Below are 27,621 nucleotides of genomic sequence, written 5' to 3'. Positions count from 1 at the left end.
AAGATATTCTGATTTAACTACCACATACAAAGGTGTGGTAGCCACTGTCTTTCTCAGCATTCATCATTTTGGTCACAAATGTAGTGTCTTAGCTGCTTTGCTGATTTGTTTATGGAACGCCCCCACTTCCCACCCCCCAACCCATCACGCAGAAATATCAGTCACAGCCAGCCCTCCTTTTGATCAGGGAAACAAAGCCAGAGAAGAAAGAGGGAAATTCTGTAGATGACCTTTGGACTTGGGTCGTACTGGCCTCCTTGTGCATGAGCGACACGCTGACCAACTGAGACCAATCAAAAGGGCAGCTAGCTTCCCATCTGATACAGGCACACCCTAGTCAGAGACGCAGCCTCGACCAATAACCACATTCTGTGATTTAATGATGATCACGGTGCCATTTTATAGACGCGTTCCTCGGGGGCAGTGGAAAAAAAGGACACACGTCAATTTCAGAAAGCTATTAAAATGCAAAATAATGAGAATCATTATGGAATAACTTATATTATTATTATTAATATTATTATTATTATTATACATCTGGTCCATATTTTATAAGTGTTTTGCTACAGTAGAAGTAAATAAACCAAAAGGAGATGTAATGTGATTGGATATCAGGGTTTGGACAGACAGACGGACAGACAGACAGACAGACAGACAGACAGATAGATAGATAGATAGATAGATAGATAGATAGATAGATAGATAGATAGATAGATAGATCGATAGATAGATAGTTCAATTTTTAATTATAGTTAACTTACAAGATGAAATCAAATCATGCTGTGTTACAGACAAAGCGTGATGCTATTCAGCTACTCAGTCATTTTGATTATTGTCATCGTACTTATTCCTGAGACCAATGTGCTTCTGTATGCAGTGTCTGCATAAGTTTAGCAGAGCCGCCTTGCATTCCTCCGCTGCCTACCTTTACACAAAGTGAAAAAAGGAAACTAATGGTGAAAGTTTTTTGGAAAGAGGATGAATGGAATTCCAGTCAGAGCAAAGTCTGAGAATTACTGTGCTTAAAATAATCATTAGTAAACCATTAGGAGGACAAAACATAGCTAAGATAATCCATAAAAACAACTTTAATCAGTCTTGGTAAAAAGAGTTCTACATATAGATTTCAGTCTTAATATAATCATATAATATTGCATAATAATTTTACAAATTCTTACTAAGATAATTTTAGTAGATATATCACTGCATAAAAGACTACAGACAGCAACTGGAATCAAACATCATTTCTGGCCAGGAGGAGTATAGCAAGCCGTCCATTGGATCGCCGCTCTTTGCTGCCCCTCTTTTGTCATTGTATTGCCTGTCATCCGGGGGGGGGGGCTTCTCCGGCAGTACCTTCTGGCAATCTGCACTTTTGAGAATCCGCAAAACTTTTCATCAATCTGGTCACAAAGTTAGCAGCCCAACGACGGTAACTGCCGGGGCGAAGCTCGGCATATAAGACCATAAAATGTGTCAGACAGGGTGCCGAATAAGTTTATTAATAAGCATAAGTTAATCATCAATACAGATTTTGAGTTATATAAACTGTGGCTCGTGCCCAAATGAATTCTTGTTGTCTGTTCTCACCTGTCTTTGTCCTTCATCTGGAACTTTATGGAACTGTGTGTAGTTAATTTGGAAATAGATTTCAGAAATTCTTTGCGATAAAAACTTGACATGATACATGAATATCATGAACTTCCTTCTCCCCCACATCCGTTCTCACTCTGTTCTTTATTCAAAGCGAGTAAAATCTGTTTAAAGCGATTTAGATTTCCACCCGCCATACCTGATCTTTCTGATGGCTGTAATAATTGCCTGTGTGTCTTGATTTGGCTGGTACACTTTGGGTTGTGTATGTATGAGCAACATGGTGAGTGAGGGGGGGGGGGGGGGTTATACCCCATGTATGCCCAGATCAATTAGTCAGGGCGCAACCCCCAAAATGGAGTCAGTAAATTTGCTACCGTGCCCATCCACACCCCCTCCAGAGACACAGGCCTGACTCACTCCAACTCCAAACCGTACCACTTGGAATTGTGTCTGCGTGGTTATATTAAAGATAAAAGAAGCCTACCTTTCTCTCTCCCCCCGCCCTGTCGCTCACTCTCTCTCTCTTTCCCTCCCTCCCTCCTGCTCTCTCTCTCTCTCTTTCTTTTCCCCATTACCAGGGGGTGGTATGTGATTGACAGATGGGAACGAATAATTTTTTTTTCATAACCTTAGGCCATGCTTTGTGATTGGCTCACCAGCTGACATCTCCAAACCTTGCTCCTCTCAATTTTTTTTTTCTCTAATATCGGCCTTGTGGATGAGCCATCCCGAGGGGGAAAAGTGGAGAGAGAGAGAGAGAGAGAGAGAAAGAGAGAGAGAGAGAGAAAAAGATCTACCTTAGGGAAGAGGCGCAGAGAGAGGGAGGGTGCGGGAGGACGGGTAGGAGCGTGCGCCCGTGTGTGTGTGAGAGAGTGTGACTTGTGTGTAAGAGACACTCGTTCTCCTGGCTGCAAGGAGACACACACACTTCTACTTTCCTGTCCCGCCTCACTCAAGGAGGAAGAGAGGAGAACGATTTTTGAAAAGACAAGAAATTTTATTTGCCTCTCCCCTCCCTGTTCAAATCAACTTTTGCCCATTTTTTTTTTAATTTGATTTTTGTTTTTTTTTTTTTTGTTTTTTTTTAGGGGATTTGCTTTGCTCCACACTGGAATTTTATGTTGCTTGACTAATATAGAGATGTATCATTACAAGGCATGCATTATGGATTTGTACCTGTTTGTGTTTATGACGTGCATATGGTTGCCCAGTTCAAGGGTGCTTGGAGGCTATCCCATCTGGTGGTGAGTAGACTGTACAGCTTCCATATTAACCTTCAGATGATTTATAACTGATGCGAGACAAACTATTTGATAAGGTCATGACATTTGGGCTCTTTTACAGCTACTATGGGGAAGAAGTTCACTTGCGCTGTCCAAACAATTTTAACCTCAGCCCCTCTTGTCACAGAAAAGCCCCACGTTGCGTTTCGCTTAACCCACCTCTACCAGCTACCTTTACCAAGCTATCGCTCACTTCATGATGCAAGCCCTTGGTGAAGTAATCTTCATCATTTGTGTTTGGATCCTGAAGAACAGTGGGGGTACGTTAGCCTAGAAATTGCCTGATGTGGGGCATTGTCTGTGGCCATACTTCATTGACCACTGTCCCCAAGTTCTGTTGGGGGGGTGCTATTAAATGAGGAATTATAAAGATTATCCCTTTATATCTCCAAAACAGTTTTACTTACAATGAGTACCGACATACCTGAAATATATCTTAAGAAATAACGTTAAAAATTGGGGTGCTCAGTTCTCCCTGCCGTTGGGGTCCTTGGCTCTTCTGTAGAGACTCTTTGATAAGTCTCCTTCATCACAGAACACCACTTGAGTTTAAATCAGGGGCTTGTTTTTAAGGGCGCTGAGATGTTGTACACTTCCCTCATTTTAAAATCGCTTTCCAGAGCGGCTGTTGTCTGAGCCTCCATATTTTCATGCCGTAGAAACCTATAATCTGACTGTGTCAGTCTCTTTGTTAACTTGATTTTAGGGGACATTATAACACTGTACTTTGTTCTTTCATGGAAGATGCACCGGGAAAGTAACTGTTACATTAAGACAAGATGTTAAAATTGTTCACTCACTCGCACTACAATATACCTGGGCCGAACATCTTTCTGGAGCTATTTTGGAGGAAGTTAAATTTTTTTGCACTTTTTGTATCTCGTGTTTCAAAATCAGCTCAGTTGAGGGTTTTCCAGCCATGTACATAGATATTCCCTGAGTTTGAAGAGGCAGCTGAGGATTCAGATGAGAATTTTTAACTTACTGAAAATCCGTTACTCTCCTAACGAAGATTTGAATTGTTACATCCGATTGGCAGTTTACTGAAAAACTGCACTAAGTCAACAGTGATAATGACATTCGCAGAGAGATGAAAAACTTACCCGTACGCAGAGCTCGAAGGAATTAATGTGAAATTTGTCAGGGCATTATGCTTGAAAGTAAGTGAAAAGGGAATGCGTTAAGTCAGAGCCCAACACGTGTGTTAATTACTGGTGACAAAAGCACTATTCACCTAACAGTGACAACAATGCTGGTTGGTTGCGGTGCGGCGTCTCCTTCAGAATCACGGCTCTGGTTTCATTTCCAGCATGGAAGCTGCCAAGCAGCACTGGCCAGAGGGCAGAGACGGTCATAGTCAGGCGCCTTGAGACCCGCATTGGTGCTCAGCGCCACCACACATGGCAGACAAAGAGTCAGAATTTCCTGCTGCGGTGCTAGTAAGGGATCTTGCATAACACAGGTATAAGTGTCACCCGGCTACAATACGAAGCACCTTTGATTTAGGCAACAAATTTGGAGTGGTGGGGGGGGGGGGGCACAGAATGAAAAGGGCGAAAGCCAAAACGATGATTCAGATGAACTGCAGGTGCTGGGGAGGGTGATATTGGAGGGCGTCCCTGACACCCCCCTGTAATGTCAATTAAAGCCGTGTAGAACAAAATGAGACACAGATATAGTGGGTTCAGCAATACTAAACACATTTGTTGGGGGGGGGGGGGGGTTACGGCCAGAAGGTGGTGGCAGGTTTCACACAGACTCTTCTCAACTTCTGTCTGGGGGGCAATGAGTTAAGTCATAGATTCTCCAGCCAAGTGTGGAATGGAGAAACAAAAAAAATAGGTTTGACTGGTCTTAGCCTTGAGCCATACAATCACAGGCAAATTTAACATGACATAAACCCCAGACGCGTCAGATAAACGGGCAGGATTGTACTGCAGCGGCAGGACTGGCAAAGGCGTTGGGACCCTCCTGTGCTTGAATTATCATGGTAAGAGACAGTCATCATGCTTAGCCAATGGCAAACTGCTCAGACCAGCGGGACGACATAATATGTGTGAATGGGTCGATTCCATCTGGCGAATAAAGCGGGTTTGTGTTCTGTTGCGTGTGTCTCCGGAAAGTAGTTCCCACAGTTGTTCAGTTCAGTTTCAGGTCTGCTCCACACATGCTAAACTGGAAAAATTAGTAACAGTCACTCGCATCTGAGCAACTTTTGCAAATTATATGACACATTTAGACGGCATTTTTGATGGCATTTCCTACTCATATTAATGTGAAATTAATGTGAAATTATTAGTATTGGAGTAACAATTTTACCGATTCTCACACTGATCATGATAGCAAGTACAGACGCTCCTCTACTTACGAACTTTCAACTTACGAACTTTCACACATACAAAAGAAGAGGACTATAAGTCCGAATTGTGTTCCTTGGGCTCCCGTTTCCTGTCCGCAACATCAATTTTTTTTTCTGCACACAAATTCCACCTAGTACGACTTCTGGCTGCTACTCCCGCCGCGCAGCAGCATAGCGTGCGTACTCCCAGCATCCTAGTTCTTTGTACTTGCGTATACCCTTAAAATGATGTTGCATAATGACTTACGGACATCTCAAGTTATGAATGGCCATTCCGAACTTATCTCATTCGTAAGTAGCGGAGCGTCTGTATAGTGAATACACAGGAACAGTAAGGGAATTCAGGGGCATATGTTGGTATTAATGCTTCCCATCGTTCGTTAGCACATCATACTTGATGAATCAGCACATTGTGCATCATACTCCATGAGTCAGCACAATGCTCCGTTTATCAATATGGTACAACGCATAAATTATACAACTGATCAATAATGACTGAAATCTGTGAGACGGAAAACAGGCAAGATCTGGGCTTTTTCCTCATTTCCACAACACACACACACACACTTAACTATTCCTCAACGGCTTATCAATTAAATTGCGGCAGTAAGGGATCAAGCGCCTGATGTAGGACAGTAGCTTTAATCAGAAGCATCTGTTACCGCATTGCATTATTATTACCTGCTCTAGCAACACATTGCATTTTGCTTATTTGATATTACTTTGTATCTTTAGTCTTGCTGACATTAAAATACCAGCCTTCTCTGAAGGGTCCTATTCCCAAACCAAAGCTGCCAAACCAAACCGCCCTGTTCATATTTGCTAATTAAGACACCTCCAAGTAGTCGAGGGTGAGAGAGAACGGTGGGATGTTCATGTCCCCCCCCCGCCGGCCCCGGTAGCGGGGGCTCTGAGCTGGGCTGGCGTTCCCGGCAGCTTACACAGGGATCCAGGAGCTATCGCTGGGATGGAGGAATGTCATTATCCCATGCCGGGAGTTCCCACCCGAACCCTTTTTCTGTCCGTAGTCTGAATTAGATGGATTTAATGAATCTTGCTGAAGGAAAAAAAAGGGCCAATTCTGTATGAGGGGATCAAGGATGCTGGGACTTCACCTACAGCAGTTTATAAAATCACAGAGCGGAGGAGAAGCAGCAACTGCAGATGACTGATCTGGGGATTAACACTTCCATATTCATATGGCTGAAATTCACTTACCCTGTGGATCTTAAATGCATCATGGAAAAAATTGTACTACGAATACACTTGAGGCAGATGAATTATCTTTAAGTGGTAATTCATGTTAGAAGGTAAAGCTTGTGTCATGGACAATGCCAGGCCTGCATCGAGCAGAACGGCACAAGAATCGCATCAAAACTATCAGCATCTACATAGACAGACATCCAAATATTCAATCATTAGCCCTTAATTGACCTCCAATAGAAGCTTTTACTGCAGCCTTTCACGCATATCTTCTCTGGGTGTTCAAAACACGTACTGAGTGCAAGCACCCAATTTTACAATTAATTTAGAACAACGCTTCATTTATTTAATCTTTTTTTTCCAATGAAAACTGACTATATCCCTGATCAGTTTAGCTCAGTATTATTTATTGCTCTTGGTTTTTCTTCTATCTACAAAAACTGAAAGCTGGCTGTTTCTGGCTGTGCTGTTGAGATCTTACTGTAACAGGAATAAATTAAATTATGTGTTGATCCACCTATAATTAATAAGCACAGGTTTGACACTCACAGCCATAAGATTGCATATATATCAGTCCTCATATAACTTGTATATAAAGAACAGATGACAATATATGCTGAAAATATGTCCTCTAAACCTCTTGATTTGATTTTAAATGCAAAAAGTAGTATTTCTACATGTGGATTGTGCCCATTGTGTCCAGTATCCATTAAAGTCTTATTTTCAATACAAAGTAACATTGATTACAGGCATACATATCAGGAAGGTGTATTGTTAGTCATATCTTGACTGGTTAGTTAGCAAAAAGATACTAGTAATTACTTTGTGTATTTGTTTTTATAATATTCCTGAACTTTGAGTTGGTAACTTTGCAACTAAACTGTACACTAGAAAATATAAAAAGGAAGACAAAAACAGGACACAGACACTGAAGCAGCATACATTTATGAATAATAAATAATACTCAACATAAAATAATTTGCGTCAAATGCTTTCATGTTGATGTATAAACACCAGACAGCTGTGCTACGTTTTCAGTGCCGATTTAAACAATCTTGATTGTGCTGGAGTTACTGGAGATACACAGCATCTCTAACAGTATATGAAGCTTGGTGACATTTAGTGAAGATCGTGTTTTCGCTTCATAGATAGTAATGAACTACCATATGTTGGGGTCCCAGAAAGTGATTTTCTTGGTAGGGGGGGGGGGGGTTTATCACATGCAAGGCTATTCAGTTATAGATACCGTGTATTTATTCGTTTGTAATTCATATTTTACATGAATTTGCAATATTATGTCAATCGGACACATAAGAACATCTTCTGCTTCGGTTTATGTAATCGCCCATACTTTATTGCTATCATTCTAAAACCCTGAATCCATTACTTAATAACTGAAATCGTTTATTGATTTTTAATGACAACCACAGTGTTAATGGCAGGAAGCAGATCAGAATACTCTCTTCATTGATGAGTTTCAGAATAAGCACTGCCAAGTAGATGCTTTGGCGGTTGCTAAGTACAACCCCAACCTATCAATGAGACATTCAGGAGACAGGTACCATTACGTTTTGGAGTTACTCCTAGGTGTGTGATTAAGTTGTTTGGATGTTTTGGTGCTGCAGTACAGAGAGTGGTGAACATAAGACCGCTGCAGTAATACGGTATCGATCAAAGAGCTGCCTTGTTCATTCTTGTGAAATTACAGAGTCCCACGCTACACTGAAATTAACTCCTCTGGAACACCAGTTGCAGCATTTCCTCTAAAGAAAAGATGCATGTAAAAGGTCCCCAAGGGTGTGAGAATCTCTGTGTAGACCTCATATTTCCAGGGTGTCAGTGTTATGCTTTATCCAAAGATACAGACCAATTTGTACAGTTAAATCACTTACGTAAGCACAGTGCCACGCTGGGCATGCTGAAACTTTCATCTTAACACCACAGAGTGCTGTGGGACATTATCCTTCAGATTTTTTTTGGGGAAATTCCTCCCAGGTTCTTGGGATGTGCTGACCGTATTATTCATCAGGTGGAAACAATCCTAAAAGTACCGTGCGAGCATTCAGTAATGCATAGCAAGACACAAAGTGGCAACGGGGTTTTAAGCTGTTGTCCACCTGGACAGGAACAGAATGGGGTTAAAGCTACACAAAACATGCATGCTTTTCTGTCAGCTGTACTGTTCTTACATCAGGCGACTGATCGTGATCAGGCAATGTGGCCTTGAATATATAAAACACAGTAAACTTACATCCAAAAGAACAAAGGATCACAGCATCATTCTGAATGTAACTATATTGCTTTGGCTTTGTATACTACAATATGATTTGAAAATCTCATCTTGGATTCCTCATTGACTTGGATTCCTCATCAGAAGCAATTAGCAAGTCACATACCAGAGAGCACATGCATTAAGGTTAGGGCTGAATTGTTGCTCTTGTGCATCGTGGCTGACAAAAGTCATTTACTCTTTTGGACCCTGTGTTGAGGTGAGTGTGCTAATGGGGTAGCTGTGCAGAGATTCCAGTGCAATCTCAGACACAGCTTGGATGGAAGATGTGTGCAGTTCTTATGGGATCCTGCCTTCCATCTCCCTCCCCACATGCAGAGCAGCGTTTGGTCAGTGCTTGCAGATGCAGCGGCATCTAGTTTTCTCCCTGCCTATATGCAAAGTGCAGCATTCAGGCAGGGTTTGTGGTTGATGCTGGATCTGTGAACCAGCCCACCAGAAAGCCAGGTCTCTCTGCCCATCTGCAAAAGTGAATCCTTCAGGGTTCGAATTTTATGTTGTATAGTACTGAGATGATTCACTTTTCATAATTGCTGCTGGAGATCTAGCTCAGTATTTAGCCAGGGCGTGTAGTCGATGCTGGATGTAGTCCACCTCCCTGTCTGCACGCAGAACTGTATTCATTCAAAGGAGGAAAGCAAGTTCACAAGATACGTAAAAAACTGGTTTGGACACTTGTCAGGAGCACTGTCACTCTTTATCTGATCTGCCTTAAGCTACCTAAGAGTCAGAAACAGAAAACAACAACAGCAACTGCGGCTGCATATCACACGTCGTTCCCAGAAGGGTCCCATCCTGAGGCCTTTCTTCTTCAGGTTTACCTTTCAGTGGGATGGGAGCTTAAAATCCCAGTCCTGATGTATGGTCTGGCCTGATTGACATTGCTTATGAGGGTCATGTGATTACTTCATTGTCCCACGATTCCTTGCAGTCCATATGTCACCTTTTGACATATTTTACATGACATGAATCTATAATCCAGAGTCTCTTATATTCCTGACAAATGGCAGTTTACTCTGTACCTTTGTTTTCTGAGTCCACAATCTTGAAATTTCACTAGAAGAGGATTTGTGGTGTCTCACACATTTTTTTTTTGATTGGGATCAGTGGCAGCTCAGGAGCGAGCACCGCATACAAAAGGGCACAACACAAAGCAGATTTGTCTTAACAAAGTAAACAGTGATCATGGGCAACTGTTAAATGATCGTCAAATGACGAACCTCATGGATATTTTGTTTCAGCTATTATTTAAAACATTAAACACATAACAATGGGCTCACTGGCTGTGGAGGCTTGTGATGCATCATACTGTACAGTGATCAGAGGCGGACATTTCAGGTCCAGAAAATACAAATCCAGACCAAGATTTTGTTTCAACCAACCAGTTGAGCACTCTGTGACTGTGACTCTTTATACCCAACTGGTTGGTTGAAACAAAATCCTGGTTTGGATTTTTACTTTCTGTACCTGAAATGTCCACCCTGATGGTGATACTGAACTAGTGTGATACTTTAATGATGCCCTTGGCTGAAGCAGTTAATAAGATCAGAAGCCAGGCTTACAGAAGATGATATACTTCGCTTTGAATTTCTGAGACTGAAGTGATTCCAAAGTAGTCTTTATATTACTGGTGGCATCTTACTGGGCACAATATATAAAGCCAGTGAGTATCACTAGTACAATGTGACCACAGCAAAAGACGTTCTGATTACGGGGCCAACAAGTACCCCACAAGCCGCCGTCGCTCCCGTCACTGTCCTGCTCTTCATAGGGCTTAGAAGGCCCTCTCTTTAATCCCCCCCCTCTCTGGGCCTCATTTTGGTCATGGCGCTAGGCTTTAACAGAGGAAAACAGACTTTCTTCTCCCTTTGTCAACGCCATAAAGGCCAGGCAGTTGCAGGCATACGTGTTTCACACCTCTTTCAGCCTTTAGATTAAGGGATCTGGGTCATCACTGATATCTGCTATTATGACATCATACCAGAAGTGCAAGCAACTCCTTTTGAATTAAATGGACGCATTCCCAACACTTTAAATAGTAATGATGAGTAGCTAATGGAGCAAAAAATAGGTCAAAATCAGTAATAAAGCCACTATTTAATGTGAATAATGAGAGCAACATTAATGAAATAATTTCTAGAATATGATTAATGACAACAACAGGAGCCAGGAAAAAGATTGTTGTTTTGAATCACTATTTTCCTTTTTCTTATTGAACATCAGTACAGTATAGCAAAATCTCCATTATTTGATTGGTGACTGTTGAATAATTTTTGAGTAGAGAATAGAGGACACACTTTCTTCATAAGAACTCCTAAAATTTCAATGTCAATGTTTCCTCGTCCTTTCCTACGAGCTTTTATACAAGCCTACCTGAACTGCGGCTCAGCAGCTGGCATGGAGCTAGCATAGAACTAGATGGAGTTAGCATGGAGCTAAGATGGAGTTAGCATGGAGCTAAGATGGAGCTAGAATGTAGCTAAGATGGAGCTAGCATGGAGCTAAGATGGGGCTAGAATGTAGCTAAGATGGAGCAAAGATGGAGCTAGCATGGAGCTAAGATAGAGTTAGCATGGAGCTAAGATGGAGCTAGAATGTAGCTAAGATGGAGCAAAGATGGAGCTAGCATGAAGCTAGCATGAAGCTAAGGCGAGACAGCCTTCTCTTTGTGTCAATATAACTAGCAGGTGTGGAGTGTGTGCAGGTCTCAGGCTGAACGGGGCCGGCCTTATGATGGGTATGTGCACATACACCAGTCAGACCCAAACAGAAGATCACACCAAGAGGCACACCACCAAAGCGCAATGTGTGCTAGTCGTTCTGGAACACCATGATGACTAGATTTCTCGTATTTCATCCTAAATATTTGTTGATGCTTTTGTTGACGCTACATCCGTCTTCTAGCTGCTTATGAACCAAATGGTCACAGTATTAATTATAACCCCCCATCACTTTAATACAGTCATAATAACATCAGTTCATCAGATCAAGATCCTGCTTTCTCATGTCCCAAACTTCCATCTGGCGACAGTCTTTTCAGTATTGGGTCTGGAAAAAGGCCTTTGGAAAAAGGTCAAATCTCACTTCTCCAATCATTAATCAGGTCAGCATTAAACAGTAAACCTTCAGCTGTACAATCGCATCATGTGGAAACAGCAGGCTCAGCACTGAAGTGTGAACAGATATGTATGATCACAGTCCTTCACAGACTTCCTGATCACTGTCAGGGTAATTAAAGGGAAGGCTCGAACTCACAAATTTCATATTTCCTTGTGGTTAGTCTGTTTTGTGGGGCCTGCGCCTCAATTTGGCACCGTGAAAAGAATGACTCACCATTCAAAAACAAACGCTGCGAAATGTTAGAGAACTCGGGGTGCTAATGATTAAGTCAGCTTCAAAAAAATTTTGAAATCTGAATGAATTTTATTGTATTAATATTAATTAGTGCTGTATACCTGGCTGCAGTTCAAACAGGAGCTCAAGTGAAGCACTGATTGCAGTAATGATTTCATTCTGCTTTCCTGCCGTCATTATCTAGTGCGATTTAGTGGCACATGGGGGACCATGCAAAGTATACTCTAGTTGTATTCCTCATGTATTCCACGGAGTTGTATTCCACTATTTCTTCTGGATGTGATATCTGTTGCGTTCTTCTTTTTTTTTTTTTTTTGAAGATTGACAAGAGAGAACAGAATCTCAGTGCCAGAGGGCACGCCCTTGATCAGCCGCCCCCACATGGATCGCTCCCGCCGTTTTCTTATCCAAGATGAATCGGGATTCTGATGGGTTCTGTTCCTCCCTTGTGGTTTTCAGTGGCCCGTTATGTTACGTCAGACATAACGGGGGGGGTTCACATTCAGGAGGCCCCATCCTACCCCAGTCAGGGTGCCACCTAAGCTTGTTTAGACTTGTGCCTAATGCTGCTTGCTCTTTTCCGACTCTCAGTTTTAATGTCACCTCCCAGCAGCCTCTGTGTTTCCTGCAAGTCACTCCCCCAATCCAATATCCCCTCTTGAAATCCCCCCTCCTCTCTGAATCTGTCTTTATATTTGCACTGGGTTAGATCAGTTTGTCCATGAGACCACAGTAATGGCAGAAAAGACAAACCAATGTCAAATTAAAAACTGCAGAAGCTTTACAGCACTGCCAACAACAAGCGTCACCGGGACCTTTTCTTACAGTGAATTTAGCCAACTTGTGCTATCTGTGATTTTTAAATTAATCTTTTAAGAGAATAAAATGATGGTAACCATATTGATTGATTCGTTCAGTTCATTTGCTACATGATTTTCCGCTCATCAAACTCACCAGTGAAATTGATCATACTGTTTATAAGTGTGACACACTCTGTTTCGCCACCCAGAATGGTAATGATGTAGGAATGTGCGAAAGAGTCTGAAAGAATCATAAATAATAAGTATAAATAAAACAATAAAAGAGGCCTCCTCCAATGGAATGACGTCCCAGGGAGCGAACGGCTAAAGGAACAATCCTGAATGAATCTGTTAGTTCTCAATAGAACTGATTCACTGCAAAGACACGTGATTTCAGTCTCTAGTATGAACCCAAGCATGCCATGCGTCGGATCTTCTCCCGGGTATGCTCTCGCAAAGATGCACAGCTGCAGGTACCTAGTAGCAAAGCGCACCTCCAGCTGGTTACCGGCATGCCTGAGGACGTATTTTGATTAAGGGGTGCAGCTGCAGACAAAGGTGCAGTTGAGGGGTGGGTGGGGTGGTAGGGGGATGGGGGAATTTGGACCAAGGGCCACCGATTGACATGAGACATGAGACTTTATTTTTCAGTGCGACACAGTCTGCACAACTCAACAGACAAGCTTTCAAACTAAAGAATAGCTTAGCCTAGGTCATCTAAAAATTGTCAGTGGTTCTTTATTTTTTTATACAAAGTTCAGGCTTTAGCCTGTGAAGAGCACTGCCTCTCATAAATAAACTAAGCTGCAAATAAAGAATTCGTAGCTAGGCTATCGAGACCGTCAGCAATGTCCTTATCTCAAATAGGAATTAACAGCGGTAAGTGCTTGTCTTGTTTGACCAACCACATAAGTCAGAAGCTCAGAATTCCCACCAGGAAGTTGCACTTGAATGGCTGACATTCTGGGGCTGCTGATTGGGAGATTGAAGTTGGTGATGTGGCAGAATGGTGAACACACTACTACTGCAACGTGTAATGCTTGTGAAATGCTGCTCTATAGCAGTTTAAAAAAAGCACCTAGGCTACAAGGCTAAACCGAAATCAAATAATAGATGCTTCAGTTATTTTGCTTTGTGTATCGCCTAAGCCTACATTCCTGACAATCCCTGGTTGGTTACTGTCAGATATCAACACCAGGTTACTGGTCTGGTATTGTCATATCTCCCAGCCCCAGCTGGGGACCCAAAATCTTACTAATAAGGATCAGTAAATTTAGTGGTCCGTATAATTACAAATCAGGGGAAAAGTGGGACTTCCAGTGGGACAGTATACTCATATCTTCCATCCATCCATTTTCTTATTCAGTGTCATGGGGGGTCTAGAGCCTATTCCCAATGTTACAGGCACTAGGCAGGGAATAACCCAGGATGTGGTACTGACTGGTTGCATGGCACATTCACACCTAGGGGCAATCCGGTAACTTACATGAACCTAAGCATGTTTTTGGATTGTGAGGAGAGACCAGAGAACTTGGGGGAAACCCCATGATGACACAAGGAGAACATGCAAACTCCACACATGTGGAACCCTGGTGGACATGCGAACCCAGGTCCCAGCAGTGTAAGGTGACAGTCCTAACCACTGCGCCACTCCAAGAACGGGCCAGAATAAAATAAAAACAACAGTCTGTTTTTGCCCTAGCGTCAAATCCACAACTAGCCCATCAACAGATGCTTTCTGATGCTAAAGCATTCAAATCTCGGTCACCCACAAAATAAGGCAATGTAATGAAGCTAGTATTTCACTGGGCAAAGATGACCAAAAATATCATTGTAAGATATTTATGAGCCGGCTTTCTGCGAATGGAGAGTTTCTAAAACTTCCGTTTCATTACATTTCGCCGGTTGTATTATTATTTGCGGTTGTTGACAGGGGCTAGTTAAATGCCAATACTGTAGGCTTGTCAGAATCTCTTGTGAGCTTTCGTTCCCAGTCTGTGTGTGTCCGGGGGCGGCGGATGCAGGACAAGGCTCTATAATAGAGTCAATTCTTACAGTGAAATCCTCAAAATGGTCAAGCAAGTTGCATCACAAAAGTCCATCTCATAGCTGCTGTTTCATTGTGGCCAGCAATCAAACATTATAAAAGTTTGGCCATTAGGGAAGATATATGACGCTTAGCAACAATCTCAGTCTCTTCATCAAATAAAAGATCAGAACCATGAAGCACTTCTTAAAAAGAACCTGCACATTTTCCAGGGAAATATGGTCTCCTGTGTTGTGATGATGGCTGGAGGGAGGATGGTCTGTTTCCGTACAGGTGTACTCTGGTTGGCGTGTGAGAAAAGGAGTTGGGTGATGGTCAGTGCTTACACCTCATTTCGCCGCAGTGCGATGATGTCACTACGTACCATGATGCCAGACCAGTTGCAAACGTAACAATGCCATTGATTCCAGTTAACGTTTCCGTGATTGTGACGTCTCTCCTGAACGCCCTGCTGCTGTACCACTGTCCTGCCATCTGAAGCAGCACCAGCACCTGTCCACCCCCCACTTGAGACTCAAATGTTAAAACTGGGCCTGTGTGAATTGGGACCTTGCCATCATGCCCACTTGACTTCCTCTGCCAGCCCCAGGAGGATGGGCTCCCATTTGATTATGGTTCCTTCCAAGGTTTCTTCCTTCTAGGGAGTTTTTCTTTGCCACTGTCGCCTATGACTTGCTCACTGGAGGCTTTGAACGGGGATAATGTAAAGCGCTTTGAGCTAATGTAATGTAAAAATGCGCTATACAAATAAACTTGAATTGAATTGAATCCCCTTTGGATTAAAAAATAACCTGTGGCAGTCGGGGTATGTGATAAAAGACATAATTTGGTATTACGTTGTCAACACAAGGATACAAGGAAGACACAAGTTTATATAAACTCTCGCTACAACAAGGTCAAATTTTCTTACACTTTGGTTTTACAAGCTGGTATGATCTGTTTATAAAGCTATGCTGCTCCACAGAGGCATAAATCACATGTTGGTATAGTGCTTGTTTCTTTTGTTTGCAGAGTAACAAGAGGAGCAACATAGTGTGGAAAATGTGTAGCTATAGTATTGTTGGAAAAGTAAATTTTATGTAAATGGCATGTACTTACAAAGTAAACAACAACACCAGAAAAAAAGACCTTTAAATATTTAGCAGTAAAAGCAATTGCAGTTCCAGGGTTGTATGGTTTTCGTTTGAGCTTGTCATCACGGTAAACTTGTTATAACATAGACACAGCAAATCTCCCAATTTTTTTATCTATTATTTAATCACTGTAGGACGAAAAGAAGCCCATTAAAATGCATTACCCCAATGCGATCGTAAAGCTTTCTTGCATTCCTTGCAGATTTGGCTTGTCTCGCTTAGATGATTAATCCTCGCTTAGCAGATGCCAACTCCCACTGAAACAATGGGAGATCGGATCAATGCACTGCATCCAGCACTCCGGCCATAATGCACACTTGATTATGCTAAAAATGCACCGCATTTAACATGCGTCTTTGCCTGTGCGATGATGTCTTATGGCGTTGAAAAAGGAATCTATCTGCCCTACGAATTACATAAGCAGTGTGGTTTTTTTTTTTGGTGAAAAAAGTGCATATAGGTATAAGTATAATTATGTTTGCCAGGTTTCTTGTTTCATTACCCCTGACTTGCAAAGAAATACAGGATCATAGCCCCCACCCAAAAAAGTAGCCAGAATGATGGATTAGTGGTGTCCTGGGACCTGATTTAATAACAATGCAAAGCATTGTTACAGAACTGTGCATGCACAACATGTCATAGTTATCCCAGATTTGCATTGAAATGGATGGTTATGTTATTAAGCGCAGAGTGAGTGCCTGATGCTGGATAGCAACTGTACATAAAAATACCCATATTTCATTCAGGGCTTGGAACGAAATATGGGGGGAAATGATTAATTTTCAGGGTTTGAATTTTGAATGAACGAATGACTTGTCCCACCGCACAACTCCCCGTGTTATCACAAAGTATTGCTTTTTCTTTGTGCCGTCACACTACCAGTAATTTATTTAACATTTGATTTGTTATTATTATTATTCATTGTTAATAAAGATCAGGCTCAACTTGGAAAGAGAAATGATCTTTGAAGGGCAGTGGAACATTGATTATGGCTATAATTAAACATATTATTATTAATAATCTGATATCTATAGCAATTCCCCTAGCTTCAAATTTAAGAGTCTAGGGAATATCTTTTGCATAACAAAAAGCTTTCAAGTTGAAGAATCTTAGATAGAATCTGGTTCTTTCCATTAACACCCTGATACGATATGTGGCCGTATTGATACAATTTATATTACATGCATAATGCTATTGTAACAATCTACTATACTGTCTCCAGAATACCCTGAGAAAACCCTGCAATTTCTCACTGTAGCTTTTGCCTAACTGATACCATGCGCCTGACAGGTTAAATCTGAACAACATTTATTTTAATGCTGTTCACTTTTGTGCCAATTATTAAAGGCTGTTTGAGGATCCAGCAACTTTATAATTATGATTTAATCATGTGGAGATTACAGTGTGACACAAAAGTATTAGCAAGGTAACTGAAAGTTTGGAAAGAGTTTATAAAAGTGTTCAATGTGATTTAAAATAATAATAGCACCTCATTCGAATAACAGAGACAACACCTTACTTCTCTGCACCCCTAATAATAAATATGACTTACCCTTCACTCTTCATTGGAACCTCACCAATCATCATCAGCTCATTTTGAGAGGGAATACATTTACATTTATTTATTTACCAGAAGCTTTTGTCCAAAGTGACATACAAGCGAGGATCAGAGAGCAAGGTCAGTCCGTCCCTGGGGCATTTGGGGTTAAGGGCCTTGCTCAAGGGCCCAACTGTGACATCACTCACTAGTGACCTTCCAATAACAGGCACAGAACCACACACCACCCTAACCCTCCGCAGAATTTTTTGGAAGGAGTAGTGATGAGTGTTTAAGTGATTAAATCTGTGATGTACTTAAAGTTTCAAATACACAGTTTGGAACTATATCCCTAGTAGACAGTTTAAGAGATACACTTGATTGTTAATGCAAACAGCCTGCTCTTCTACACAGTGAATCATGTGGTTGCAACAGTATACAGGAACCAGGAAGGGTAACGAGGTTCAATAAGTGTTTTACTAAGCACTGGAATAATTAAGATGCGTGAACATGGATTGATTGTTGGTGCCAGATGTAGCAGTCCCAGGTCCCAGTGGCTAGAGTTTACAGTTTTTTTAATACTGCAATTAAACAAAAAAAAATCCAGTGAGTGGACGTTCTGTGGGTGAAAACACGTTCTTAGTGAGACTCGTTAAAACTGACAGGAAGGCCATATGTGCAAGGAGATCAGATCAGTACAACAGTGATGTGCAGGATCATCTCTGACCAGACGACCCATCTCCCCATAACGTGGGCTTGGTGCTACCTCAGAAGGAGGCCCTTAAGTGTATGCAGCAGATACACTGTAACGATACACAAAAGGAGATAAATGACTGGCAAAATGATCTCCTGGAGCTATCTAGAGAGGTCATCTTTATTAATTTGTAAGAAATCGCATTGATGTTTTTGAAATATGAGGTTTATTTGCTATAATTCTTCTTGATCAAAATAATTTCATAAGGCAAGTTGCTGTAGGCTGTTCTGCTGGAGTAACACAAGTAACATACAAATTACAAAATAAAAATGACTTTCATGTCACTTTTCATGCAGCATGATATATGTTAGGTAATTTTAGCCTCTCTCCAGATGGGCACTATGCTGAGTGAAGAGAGCAGAACCCTGGTAATGCATAAATGACATCGTGCCTGTACCCCCCCCCCCCCCAAAAAAAAAAAAAGAAAAAAAAACACTTAACTACAAGGGCATTCTGATTAACGCAACATGCTAACACGCTTGATGTAGTAAACCAGTCACATGGTACAGGAATGTAGGAAAGTGGGCCCTGAGTGTGGGCCTACCCTGCCCTGACCCGCGTCCTGCCTTCCCCACCTCAGGTCCCTGGCTCTGGGGCAGCAGTACTCCTCCCTGGGCTCCCAGCCCATCCTGTGTGGCACCATCCCTGGCCTGGTGCCCAAGCAGCTACGCTTCTGCCGCAACTACATCGAGATCATGCCCAGTGTGGCTGAGGGAGTCAAGCTGGGCATCCAGGAGTGCCAGCACCAGTTCCGGGGCCGCCGCTGGAACTGCACTACCATCGAGGACAACCTGGCCATATTCGGCCCAGTGCTGGACAAAGGTATGATCCTCACACACACACATCTACAGGCGGAGTTTGGGAAGCTCTGTGTTGAGTGATTACATAAAAGGTAGCAAGGAAAAGACAGAATTTGGCCACTTCATCCACAGGTTAATTATCTGACCCAATTAGTGTTTTTTTTCTCCCTTACACCCATGTTGTAGCAACTACAGATGAAACGATAAATATGCAGATACCCCAGGGCCCAGGACAGGGGAACTGTAGTTTAAACCATTATAGTATCATCCCGCGAAATCTGTCATTCCCGATCAATGTCAAATCGACCTGTGAGTCAGTGCCAACATGGCCGGTTCTAGCTGTACACAGAATAGGAAGTTGCAGAGGGCCGCAAATTGTCTGCATTGTGGAGGAAGTGAAATCATCGATTTTCTTGGTATGGGGGCCTCCCAAGCTTTGCCTAGGGGCCCCGAAAAGGTAGAACTGGCCCCAAGCACTGAACACGAAAAGTTACAGCTTCATGGAAAAAAAAACGTTTTTGAGTCATCAGTGGCTGAATATGTCTTTTGATATTAGAGAGTAGTACAGACGCTCCTCTACTTACGAACTTTGAACTTACGAACTTTCAGACATACGAACGAAGAGGACTGTAAGTCCAAATTGTGTTAGTTGGGCTCCCGTTTCCTGTACACATCATCAAATTTTGTTCTGTGCGGCAATTCCACCTAGTACAACTTCTGGCCGCTACTCCCGCCGCGCAGCAGCGTAACGTGTACTCCCGGCATCCCAGTTCTTTGTACTTGCGTATCGGTAAGACGTGCTGTCTTGAGATCAAAGTTTACTTAGTTTTTTAAATATTCTTTGCACCCACTATCCATCATGGTTGGTGAAAAATGTGGCTAGTGATGATAGATTTGAGTACCCTTAAAATGATGTTGAATAACGACTTACGAACATTTCAAGTTACGAACATAACGTTTGGAACGTAACTTATTCATAAGTAGAGGACACACGTCACAGTAATATGGGTTATAAGCCACACCCACACTCTGGTCTGCCTGTGACTTCTGCCTGTTACCCCTGTGAGGGTAGATATCTGAGGTCTCTCTTGCTGTCTAAAGGAACTGTTAAGACGAGTCAGCCTGAACCGTGCCACCGCAGTGATCACTGTAACTGATACTGATCACTGGATCATCTGAAAAGAGTTTGTGAACATCAGCTGGCAACAGGATCGTTAAACAGGATAGCAAGTGGGGACAAAGGTGCATTAATAACAGCCACATTAAAACTCGCAGTCATTACAGCAGCCTGGGGCGGCAGACGATATGTTTACGACTCTGCCTTTAAGTCTGCGAGGTACTTTTTGTAAGTCTTTGTAGCGGGCATTTAACGGCTTGTCGTTTGTTTCTGTGGTTTTACGTTTCAAAGGGAAAGGAGCACCTTGTTTAAAATGTTTGAAAACAGCCCTCTGTTCTAGTTAAGTTCTCTAGTAGCCCTATTTGTTCACACACAAAGCAGTGGATTGTGCCGAGGGGGCCCGGCCCCAGAGCACATCCAGCCTGGAGGGATCCACTGTCCCCATTGAGGAGGTAGAGGGCCCCCGACAGCCCAGCTATGAGACAATTATCATTTCTGTTTGTACTTGTTAATGACTGGCACTCGTTAATCACCAGCAGTGTAAACACGGTACTTTTCCAACGAGGACTGAAAAAATGTGAACAAAGGGTTGGGGGTGGGTGGGGAGGGGGGGCCACAAGTAGGCGACTGAATTAATGAGCTCAGTCAGTCCTTTAAATCTTTAATGATAAAGAGCTGATTTTGCTCGGAGTGAACCTCCTGATTGGAAATTAATTAGCCCCAGTGTCAGGAGAGTGCAGGGCAGAAACAGGCAGTGTGAACCGCTGTTGTTCCAAAACAAAATGATAAAGGAGAGGGAGGCCAAATGAGATTAGGGGCAATAGAAAAGGTCTGGGGGGCTGAGCGCAACCCCTACTGTGCAGGAAAAGCAGCGCGAGCCATCTCAGCGCGCCTCGGAGGGGCCCGCTCCCACGCACAGCCCATTCACACGCCCTTTTGACTCTGACATGAAAACAGGCTGAAAGGAGGTCTCTCCACAGTTCACCCGTCAGCCTGCAATGAGGCGGAAGGCAGGGGGTGCTGCTGAGGGGGAGCGGGCGGGCATGGCGGCGGCCGTGGCGGAGCCGGCAACACCGGCTCTGTGTGGGGGTGGCGGTTGGGGCTGGTTGCTGGAAGCTGGCTGAGGCTGTGTGTGTGTGGGGGGGGGGGGGGTTACTGTGAGCAGTGCCAGCTCCGGGCAGAGCCGGGCCGTGGAGGCGCGCGTCTCCAGCCCCTTTGTGCGGGTAACGCAGTGTGACACCAGAGGAACAAAGGCAGATTCATGGGCTCAGCAGGTAGCGCAGAGCAGCTCAGGCCCCGGCTCACAGCCAGTCCTCCTCGGGGCCCGCGGGGCCCGGCCCACGCTGGGAAAGGCGTCCCGGGGTCTGCCGGGGCAGCCGGGGACACTCGGTGGGCCGGGGAGAGCGCAGGGATATGCTGGATGGCAGGACGTTACTGTGAGAACATGCCAATGGCTGGCCAGGTTACGAGGCTGCCGACCGCGATGTATGCTAGGGAATATGGCTTATCAGTATTTATTCGTGATAGACTGAAGTCTCGTACATGGTGTCCCCTGCCCTGTGCATTCTGGGATAGGCTCTGGGTTCACCACCACCCTGAACTGGATTTGTGATATGAATGGATGGATAGATGGATTTGTGCTTACTGTAGCCCAACAGCAGGCACTTTTATCCAAAGTAAGTTCCACAGGTCATTAAGCTCTACTGGATCTATCTGGATCAAAAAAAGAGGCGCCCCTTTCTGCGGGATTATGGGAGTCACAATAGGGAAATCACCGCTTTCCTCCCGTGAGGAGTTTCGCTGACGAGATGGTTTCCGGCATAGCTAACCTCGGTATGTTCAGGACTCCCGAGAGACTCATAGTGATGGTGTGAGTGTGGAAGCATCAGAGGTCCTGTCTGTGACCCACAGCAGCCGCTGTGTCCTAGTGCAGCTAACAGCCTGACAACTGAGGGGGGGGGGGCGTGCTGTGAGACGGAGTCTAGCAGGTCTGTCAGAGAGGGGGTGTTGGCCCCCCGCCCCGGGCGTGGATTGAGGTTGGAGCAGGCCCACATCGCCGGCTGCCTGGCAGCCTGAAACAATGGCATCAGGTTACATAATAAGCTGTTGCGTTCACAGGGGGCGTCGTCAGCGGTGCTCAGAGCACGCCCGCAGAACCCTAACACGCACAGCTACAGCCCAGCCGCACAGGCCCCGCACATGCGGAAGGGGGGGGGGGGGGGGCATTCTAAACGCACCTTAACACACAGCGTTAGGCTGCTCTGTGACGTGACAGTACTATCAGGAGATGGGCGGGCTTTGTGACTGGACTGCAGCTGTCCGGGGCGGGGGGGGCTGTTACAGAGTGTATGCTCTCTTTTTCTCCACTGAAACACACTCCCTGTGCTCCTGCTTAGCCTCGTTGTGTGATTCCATCGGCTCGTTTTTGGTGCTGGCTTGTCAGAAGCATCTGTGAATATCACTGACAGGGTCTCAGGTATTTACTCTGAGCACAGAGCAAACTGAAACCTAAACGGGGTGTGTTATCCTGACGGGGATCACGTCACTTTAAATCCAGTGCCTGCTCGTACACAGATGGGTCGAATAGTTAGCCCATAATAAGCAAGATTTGGCCGTAAGTAGAGAAGCCCCTGTTGAATGGAGCTGCCCCATGCTGGTTTTCCTCTTCACGCTGCTTACTTTCCCAACTCCAGCTGAGTTAATCCAAGTGCACGGGGGCTTTCTCATATCACTGGAGGTAAAGTGACCTGCTGGTGCTGTGTTGCTCAGCAGGTGATTTTATACAACCGAACTGTTTGGAGTTCATTTTTACTGCAACAATTTAGCCTATCCAATGGGAGTCCTGGGAAATCAACCTAAATTGTCATCCTCTGAACTCAGATCCTTGACCACGAAGCAACTTATTCATAAAAAGTGTCGTCAGCATTATTCCCAGTGGTTAAGATGCCAGTTTAATCAGAGATCTGATGCTGTTCGTACCCTTTAGCGTGACTAAAGTTCTCCAGACATATCAGAATCAGAACCAACTTTACAGAATTCATTCAAGCGTAATGGGTCACATTAAAATAAAAACTAAATTACAAAAATAAACACTAAAATAACACAACATAGAGCTAACCACCCAGCAACATAAGATGTATATATTCATGCAAAGGATGAGGAGGGTGTAACAATGGAGGGAATATGAAGTGATAGAGTGTGAAAGGAATTGTTCCCGTAAGGTGAGACATGCTAGATCGACAACTTACTGTAGAAACAGAGGGTTTATGGCTCAGCATGTTTATGGCTCTGGAGAAAAAGCTGTTCCGATATTGAAAACTTTTACCTTTGAGTGACCGGAAGTGTTTAGCTGAGGGTTGTTTTGGAATTATCGGACTGTTTCGCAGTGATGTCTGCCCAGACTGATTCTCGATCTCCGATCCCCGTCTAGCCACGCGGGAGTCTGCCTTCGTGCACGCCATTGCCTCGGCAGGCGTGGCCTTCGCCGTCACGCGCTCCTGCTCCGAGGGGACCTCAACCATGTGCGGCTGCGACTCCCACCACAAGGGTCCCCCCGGGGAGGGCTGGAAGTGGGGCGGCTGCAGTGAGGATGCTGAATTCGGGGTCCTGGTGTCCCGCGAGTTCGCCGACGCCAGGGAGAACCGCCCGGATGCCCGTTCTGCCATGAACCGGCACAACAACGAGGCAGGACGCACGGTAACGACTGCCGGTCTTTCTTTGGCTCTTGGGGCTGACCGCCGATCCTGGGCGATCTTGGGGTCTTAAACATTCATGTGTTCATTTTGTAATTCTCAACATAAATTGTAAGGCTGAATAGCAACGTGTGCTGAGGCTATAAAATACATTCCTGTAGTTACCTGCAGTTACCTGTAGTTACCTGTAGTTACCTGCAGTTACCTGTAGTGGAATTCAGCTGCATGACAAGTGAACCAACCACAGCCACACATGAGACACCCAACATATAACACGTAGGAGGTGTGCTTGGCTGGAGAAAGTCCAAGGTGCTCACACCACTCAAGCTCTCAGTGACTTAGAGAAGGAGAAAATAAATGACAGAAAGAGAATGGATTGTTTAAAAAAAAAAAAAAAAAAAATCAGTGGTGTTGTGGGAGGGGTTTGGAGAGGCTGAGGGGCAATTGGAGAGACCACACGGTAACAAGGCCCAGCTTTGATCTGGGCTGACAGCGGCCGGGAGAACAAAGGTGCTCACACTGCCGACCCCCTGCCCGGCCCCCGCCTGATCCCCGTCATTCACGGCTGGGCTTGGGCTCCGACTCTCGCAGGGGCCCTGCGGAGATGCCTGTGGCCCGGCAAGCCTGGGACATGACATCAGCCCCCGGTAAGCCGAGGTGCCGCAGTCACCTGCCCATCCTTCCCCCCCCACAGCTGGGGTGGGGCGAGGGGGAGTCTAGCTGCTTTATAGAAGCAGCTGAAAAAAAATAGATGCACACCAGTTGTGATTTGCCTTGTTCCCCTGACATGTCGCCTACAGAGTTCCCTCACCTCACCGAAACGTCGACACGTACAATTAATATGCCGTCTTCAGAGCCCTGTGGCCCAAACCACCTGTATGTCTCCCCCAGGAGTCGGGACTGAGCCAGATTTGTCAAGGGCAGAGCCAAAATTGTCAAGAGTCTTTCTGTGTTTTTGAAATGCATTGACGTTCACATTTTTTTGTGGATTTGCCTTTAAGCACATGGCTGAGTATCTGTACCGGGTGAGGGATCTCCTTTCAGCCGGGTGTATCACGGGAACCTGAGAATCCCCGTTTGCCTTTTTCTGAAGCCGTCCTTCTGTCTCCATCCTGACAGACCATCCTGGATCACATGCACTTGCGCTGCAAGTGCCACGGCCTGTCGGGTAGCTGCGAGGTGAAGACGTGCTGGTGGGCACAGCCGGACTTCCGCATGCTGGGCGACTACCTGAAAGACAAGTATGACAGCGCCTCCGAGATGGTGGTGGAGAAGCATCGTGAGTCGCGGGGCTGGGTGGAGACCCTGCGCGCCAAGTATGCCTTCTTTAAACCGCCCACGGAGCGCGACCTGGTCTACTACGAGGGCTCGCCCAACTTCTGCGAGCCCAACACCGAGACGGGCTCCTTCGGCACGCGCGACCGCGCCTGCAACGTGTCGTCACACGGCATCGAGGGCTGCGACCTGCTCTGCTGCGGCCGCGGCCACAACACGCGCACCGAGAAGCGCAAGGAGAAGTGCCACTGCATCTTCCACTGGTGCTGCTACGTCAGCTGCCAGGAGTGCATGCGCGTCTACGACGTGCACACATGCAAGTGAAGCCTGCAGCTGCACGGGGGCGAGATGGGGGGGCACAGACTCACGATGACATCACACGCATACACCTCCACAGGACAGCTTCCCAGGCACAAACTCCCATAATCAAAAGCACTTCCTACTGGAAAGTCTGGCAAAGTCCGACCGTGAAGCAGCAGCACGCTTCCCGATCCCAACGTAGTACTTCACCTCTCCCTGTCCCTCACAACGCTGGGATCCCCCCCCCCCCCCATCTTTATTTATTTCTCTACCCCTCCATGACTCACCACTTTCTTCAGCACTGGGGTCCATACAGCTGGCAGGAACTGTTGGTAGCTCAGGTGCTTTGACCTTCCCTGCTGCCCAGGACTCCGCCTCCCCCCCTCTTGACCAGTACTGGCCCAGTGCGTCTCATCCCAGCAGCCAGGCGCTCGACCGCCAAACGCGCAGAGCACTGAGGCCACTGGATGCTCCGTAGCCCGGGATGCATTACTGACCTGCTCCTCATTTCCACACACTGTGCTGTTAGAGTTTAGAGGACCTGGTTTTATAGCTATGTTTCTGAGATCTGACCATTTTGCAGGAATTGATGTCACACAATGCAAAATGTAACTTTTTCTTTTTTGATGTTGTTCAGAAGTCTAACGGCCCACAGAAAATACACACCATACTTCACAGGCACCCTCCTGTTATCCAGGTTTATACCCCATACAACTGTGATGATTAATTTTCAAAGCTGTGCCAGTCAGAATATAAATACATTCCATACGTCCTAATAAGAAAAGTAGGCATGTCTTATCATTCAGACCCTTTCTATGTTTAAGACAGAAGTGGAACTTGTGCCCTTTAAAAACAATAGAGGACATTTCAGACCACGACTGAGATCACCTAAAATGTGAGATATTAATAATGAAATAGCATATGTGCATGAAGCCTGATGGAATTTGCACTTAAGATATAAGAAAAATAGTAGCAGTAAGAAAAAGGCTGTCGTCCTGTAACCCACTTACCTTCTCCATACTACAGTGAATTCTTCCTCCCTCCCACTCCACACACAAAGAAGGAGACTCACAAGTGGGCTGCAAAACAGCCCTGGGGAACAATAAGCATATATGGATGCATAGATGAGCAATAACAAAACTAGACAGCTTAACCCCGAGTCCTGCCTGTGACAAGCAGCCTGTAAACTGAGGGAATCTGGCTCAATGTGTGTGTGCGTGCATGTGTGTATGTATGTATGTGTGTGTGTGTGTGTGTGACGGCTGGAGGCAGGCAGGACGGCGCAGTGCAGTGGGGGCGACCAGCTTCACGACATCGGCAGCAGTCGCCATGGTTTCCACACGACATGTTCAGACAGCTGAAGTGCTTCCTAGCAATTATATTTAACAGCAAACATACAAGTTACAATTTAGAGTAGGATTTTATCCCCGTGACGTAGTCTAGTATCCACACTGTCCTCTAAAATACCCTCTTTCTCACTTCCTCTGTTGTTTTACTTGTTTTTTTGCTATATCCAAAGTTTTGTACAAAGTTTTAATAAGTCCCTTTTTATTTTATAATCTGAAAATGCTATGTTTTTATAAATATTATTTATTATACAATGTATATATCTGTATGACTGAACTAAGATTATATATTTGAAGAAAAATTCTTGTCTCATTCTTTTACTTCCAAGCCTTATACATCTTTTCAAGTTTGACAGGAACGTGGAAAAACGTGTATACAGGCAATGAAATAGACACCTCAGTTCATTATTCCACTGCAAAATGTACTTAACTGTCTGACATAGTCTTAGACCTTACATAATAAAATGAACATGACATTATCTATAGTTAAATAAAAAAAGGCTTTTTTGTTATTTCCATACGCCATGATCCTGGATAAAAAAAAATAACTCTGAATGCAAACAGCACATAAGGGAATAGAACATGGCTTTTAAAGAATAAAGGAGGGGCAGATGTAAAAATAAACAAAAACTACATGCATGGAGATTCTTTTTTTTTATTATTAAGTTTCTAAAGCACAATCTGTAATTATATCAGTTTAACATTGGAATTGGTTACATTTGCATAACCATGCTC

At 44.4% G+C, this 27,621-nt stretch overlaps 1 protein-coding gene across 1 annotated transcript; it reads left to right on the top strand.

Annotated features, from left to right (window-relative positions):
• The first annotated feature begins 2,433 nt into the window (after nt 1-2,433).
• On the top strand, nt 2,434-27,252 carry wnt3 (wingless-type MMTV integration site family, member 3). Its single transcript, XM_023814299.2, has 4 exons — nt 2,434-2,840; nt 18,937-19,178; nt 23,704-23,969; nt 25,085-27,252. The coding sequence occupies exons 1-4, from the start codon at nt 2,737-2,739 to the stop codon at nt 25,562-25,564; spliced, it is 1,092 nt and encodes a 363-aa protein (XP_023670067.1). The 5' UTR covers nt 2,434-2,736; the 3' UTR covers nt 25,565-27,252.
• The last annotated feature ends 369 nt before the right edge of the window (nt 27,253-27,621 follow it).

This window comes from Paramormyrops kingsleyae, chromosome 5, assembly GCF_048594095.1.
Source record: "Paramormyrops kingsleyae isolate MSU_618 chromosome 5, PKINGS_0.4, whole genome shotgun sequence".
Classification (NCBI taxonomy): Eukaryota; Metazoa; Chordata; class Actinopteri; order Osteoglossiformes; family Mormyridae; genus Paramormyrops; species Paramormyrops kingsleyae.
The sequence above is the reverse complement of the archived record's forward strand: the minus strand, read 5'-3'. Positions and strand labels throughout refer to the sequence as shown.

What these genes read in the sequence shown, in the direction of transcription:
- wnt3 (XM_023814299.2), top strand. Translation starts at nt 2,737, where the DNA reads ATGTATCATTACAAGGCATGCATTATGGATTTGTACCTGTTTGTGTTT. An exon ending in CGGCCCAGTGCTGGACAAAG is followed by an intron (nt 19,179 to 23,703) that starts GTATGATCCTCA and finishes ATCCCCGTCTAG; the next exon opens with CCACGCGGGAGTCTGCCTTC. An exon ending in ACAACGAGGCAGGACGCACG is followed by an intron (nt 23,970 to 25,084) that starts GTAACGACTGCC and finishes CCATCCTGACAG; the next exon opens with ACCATCCTGGATCACATGCA.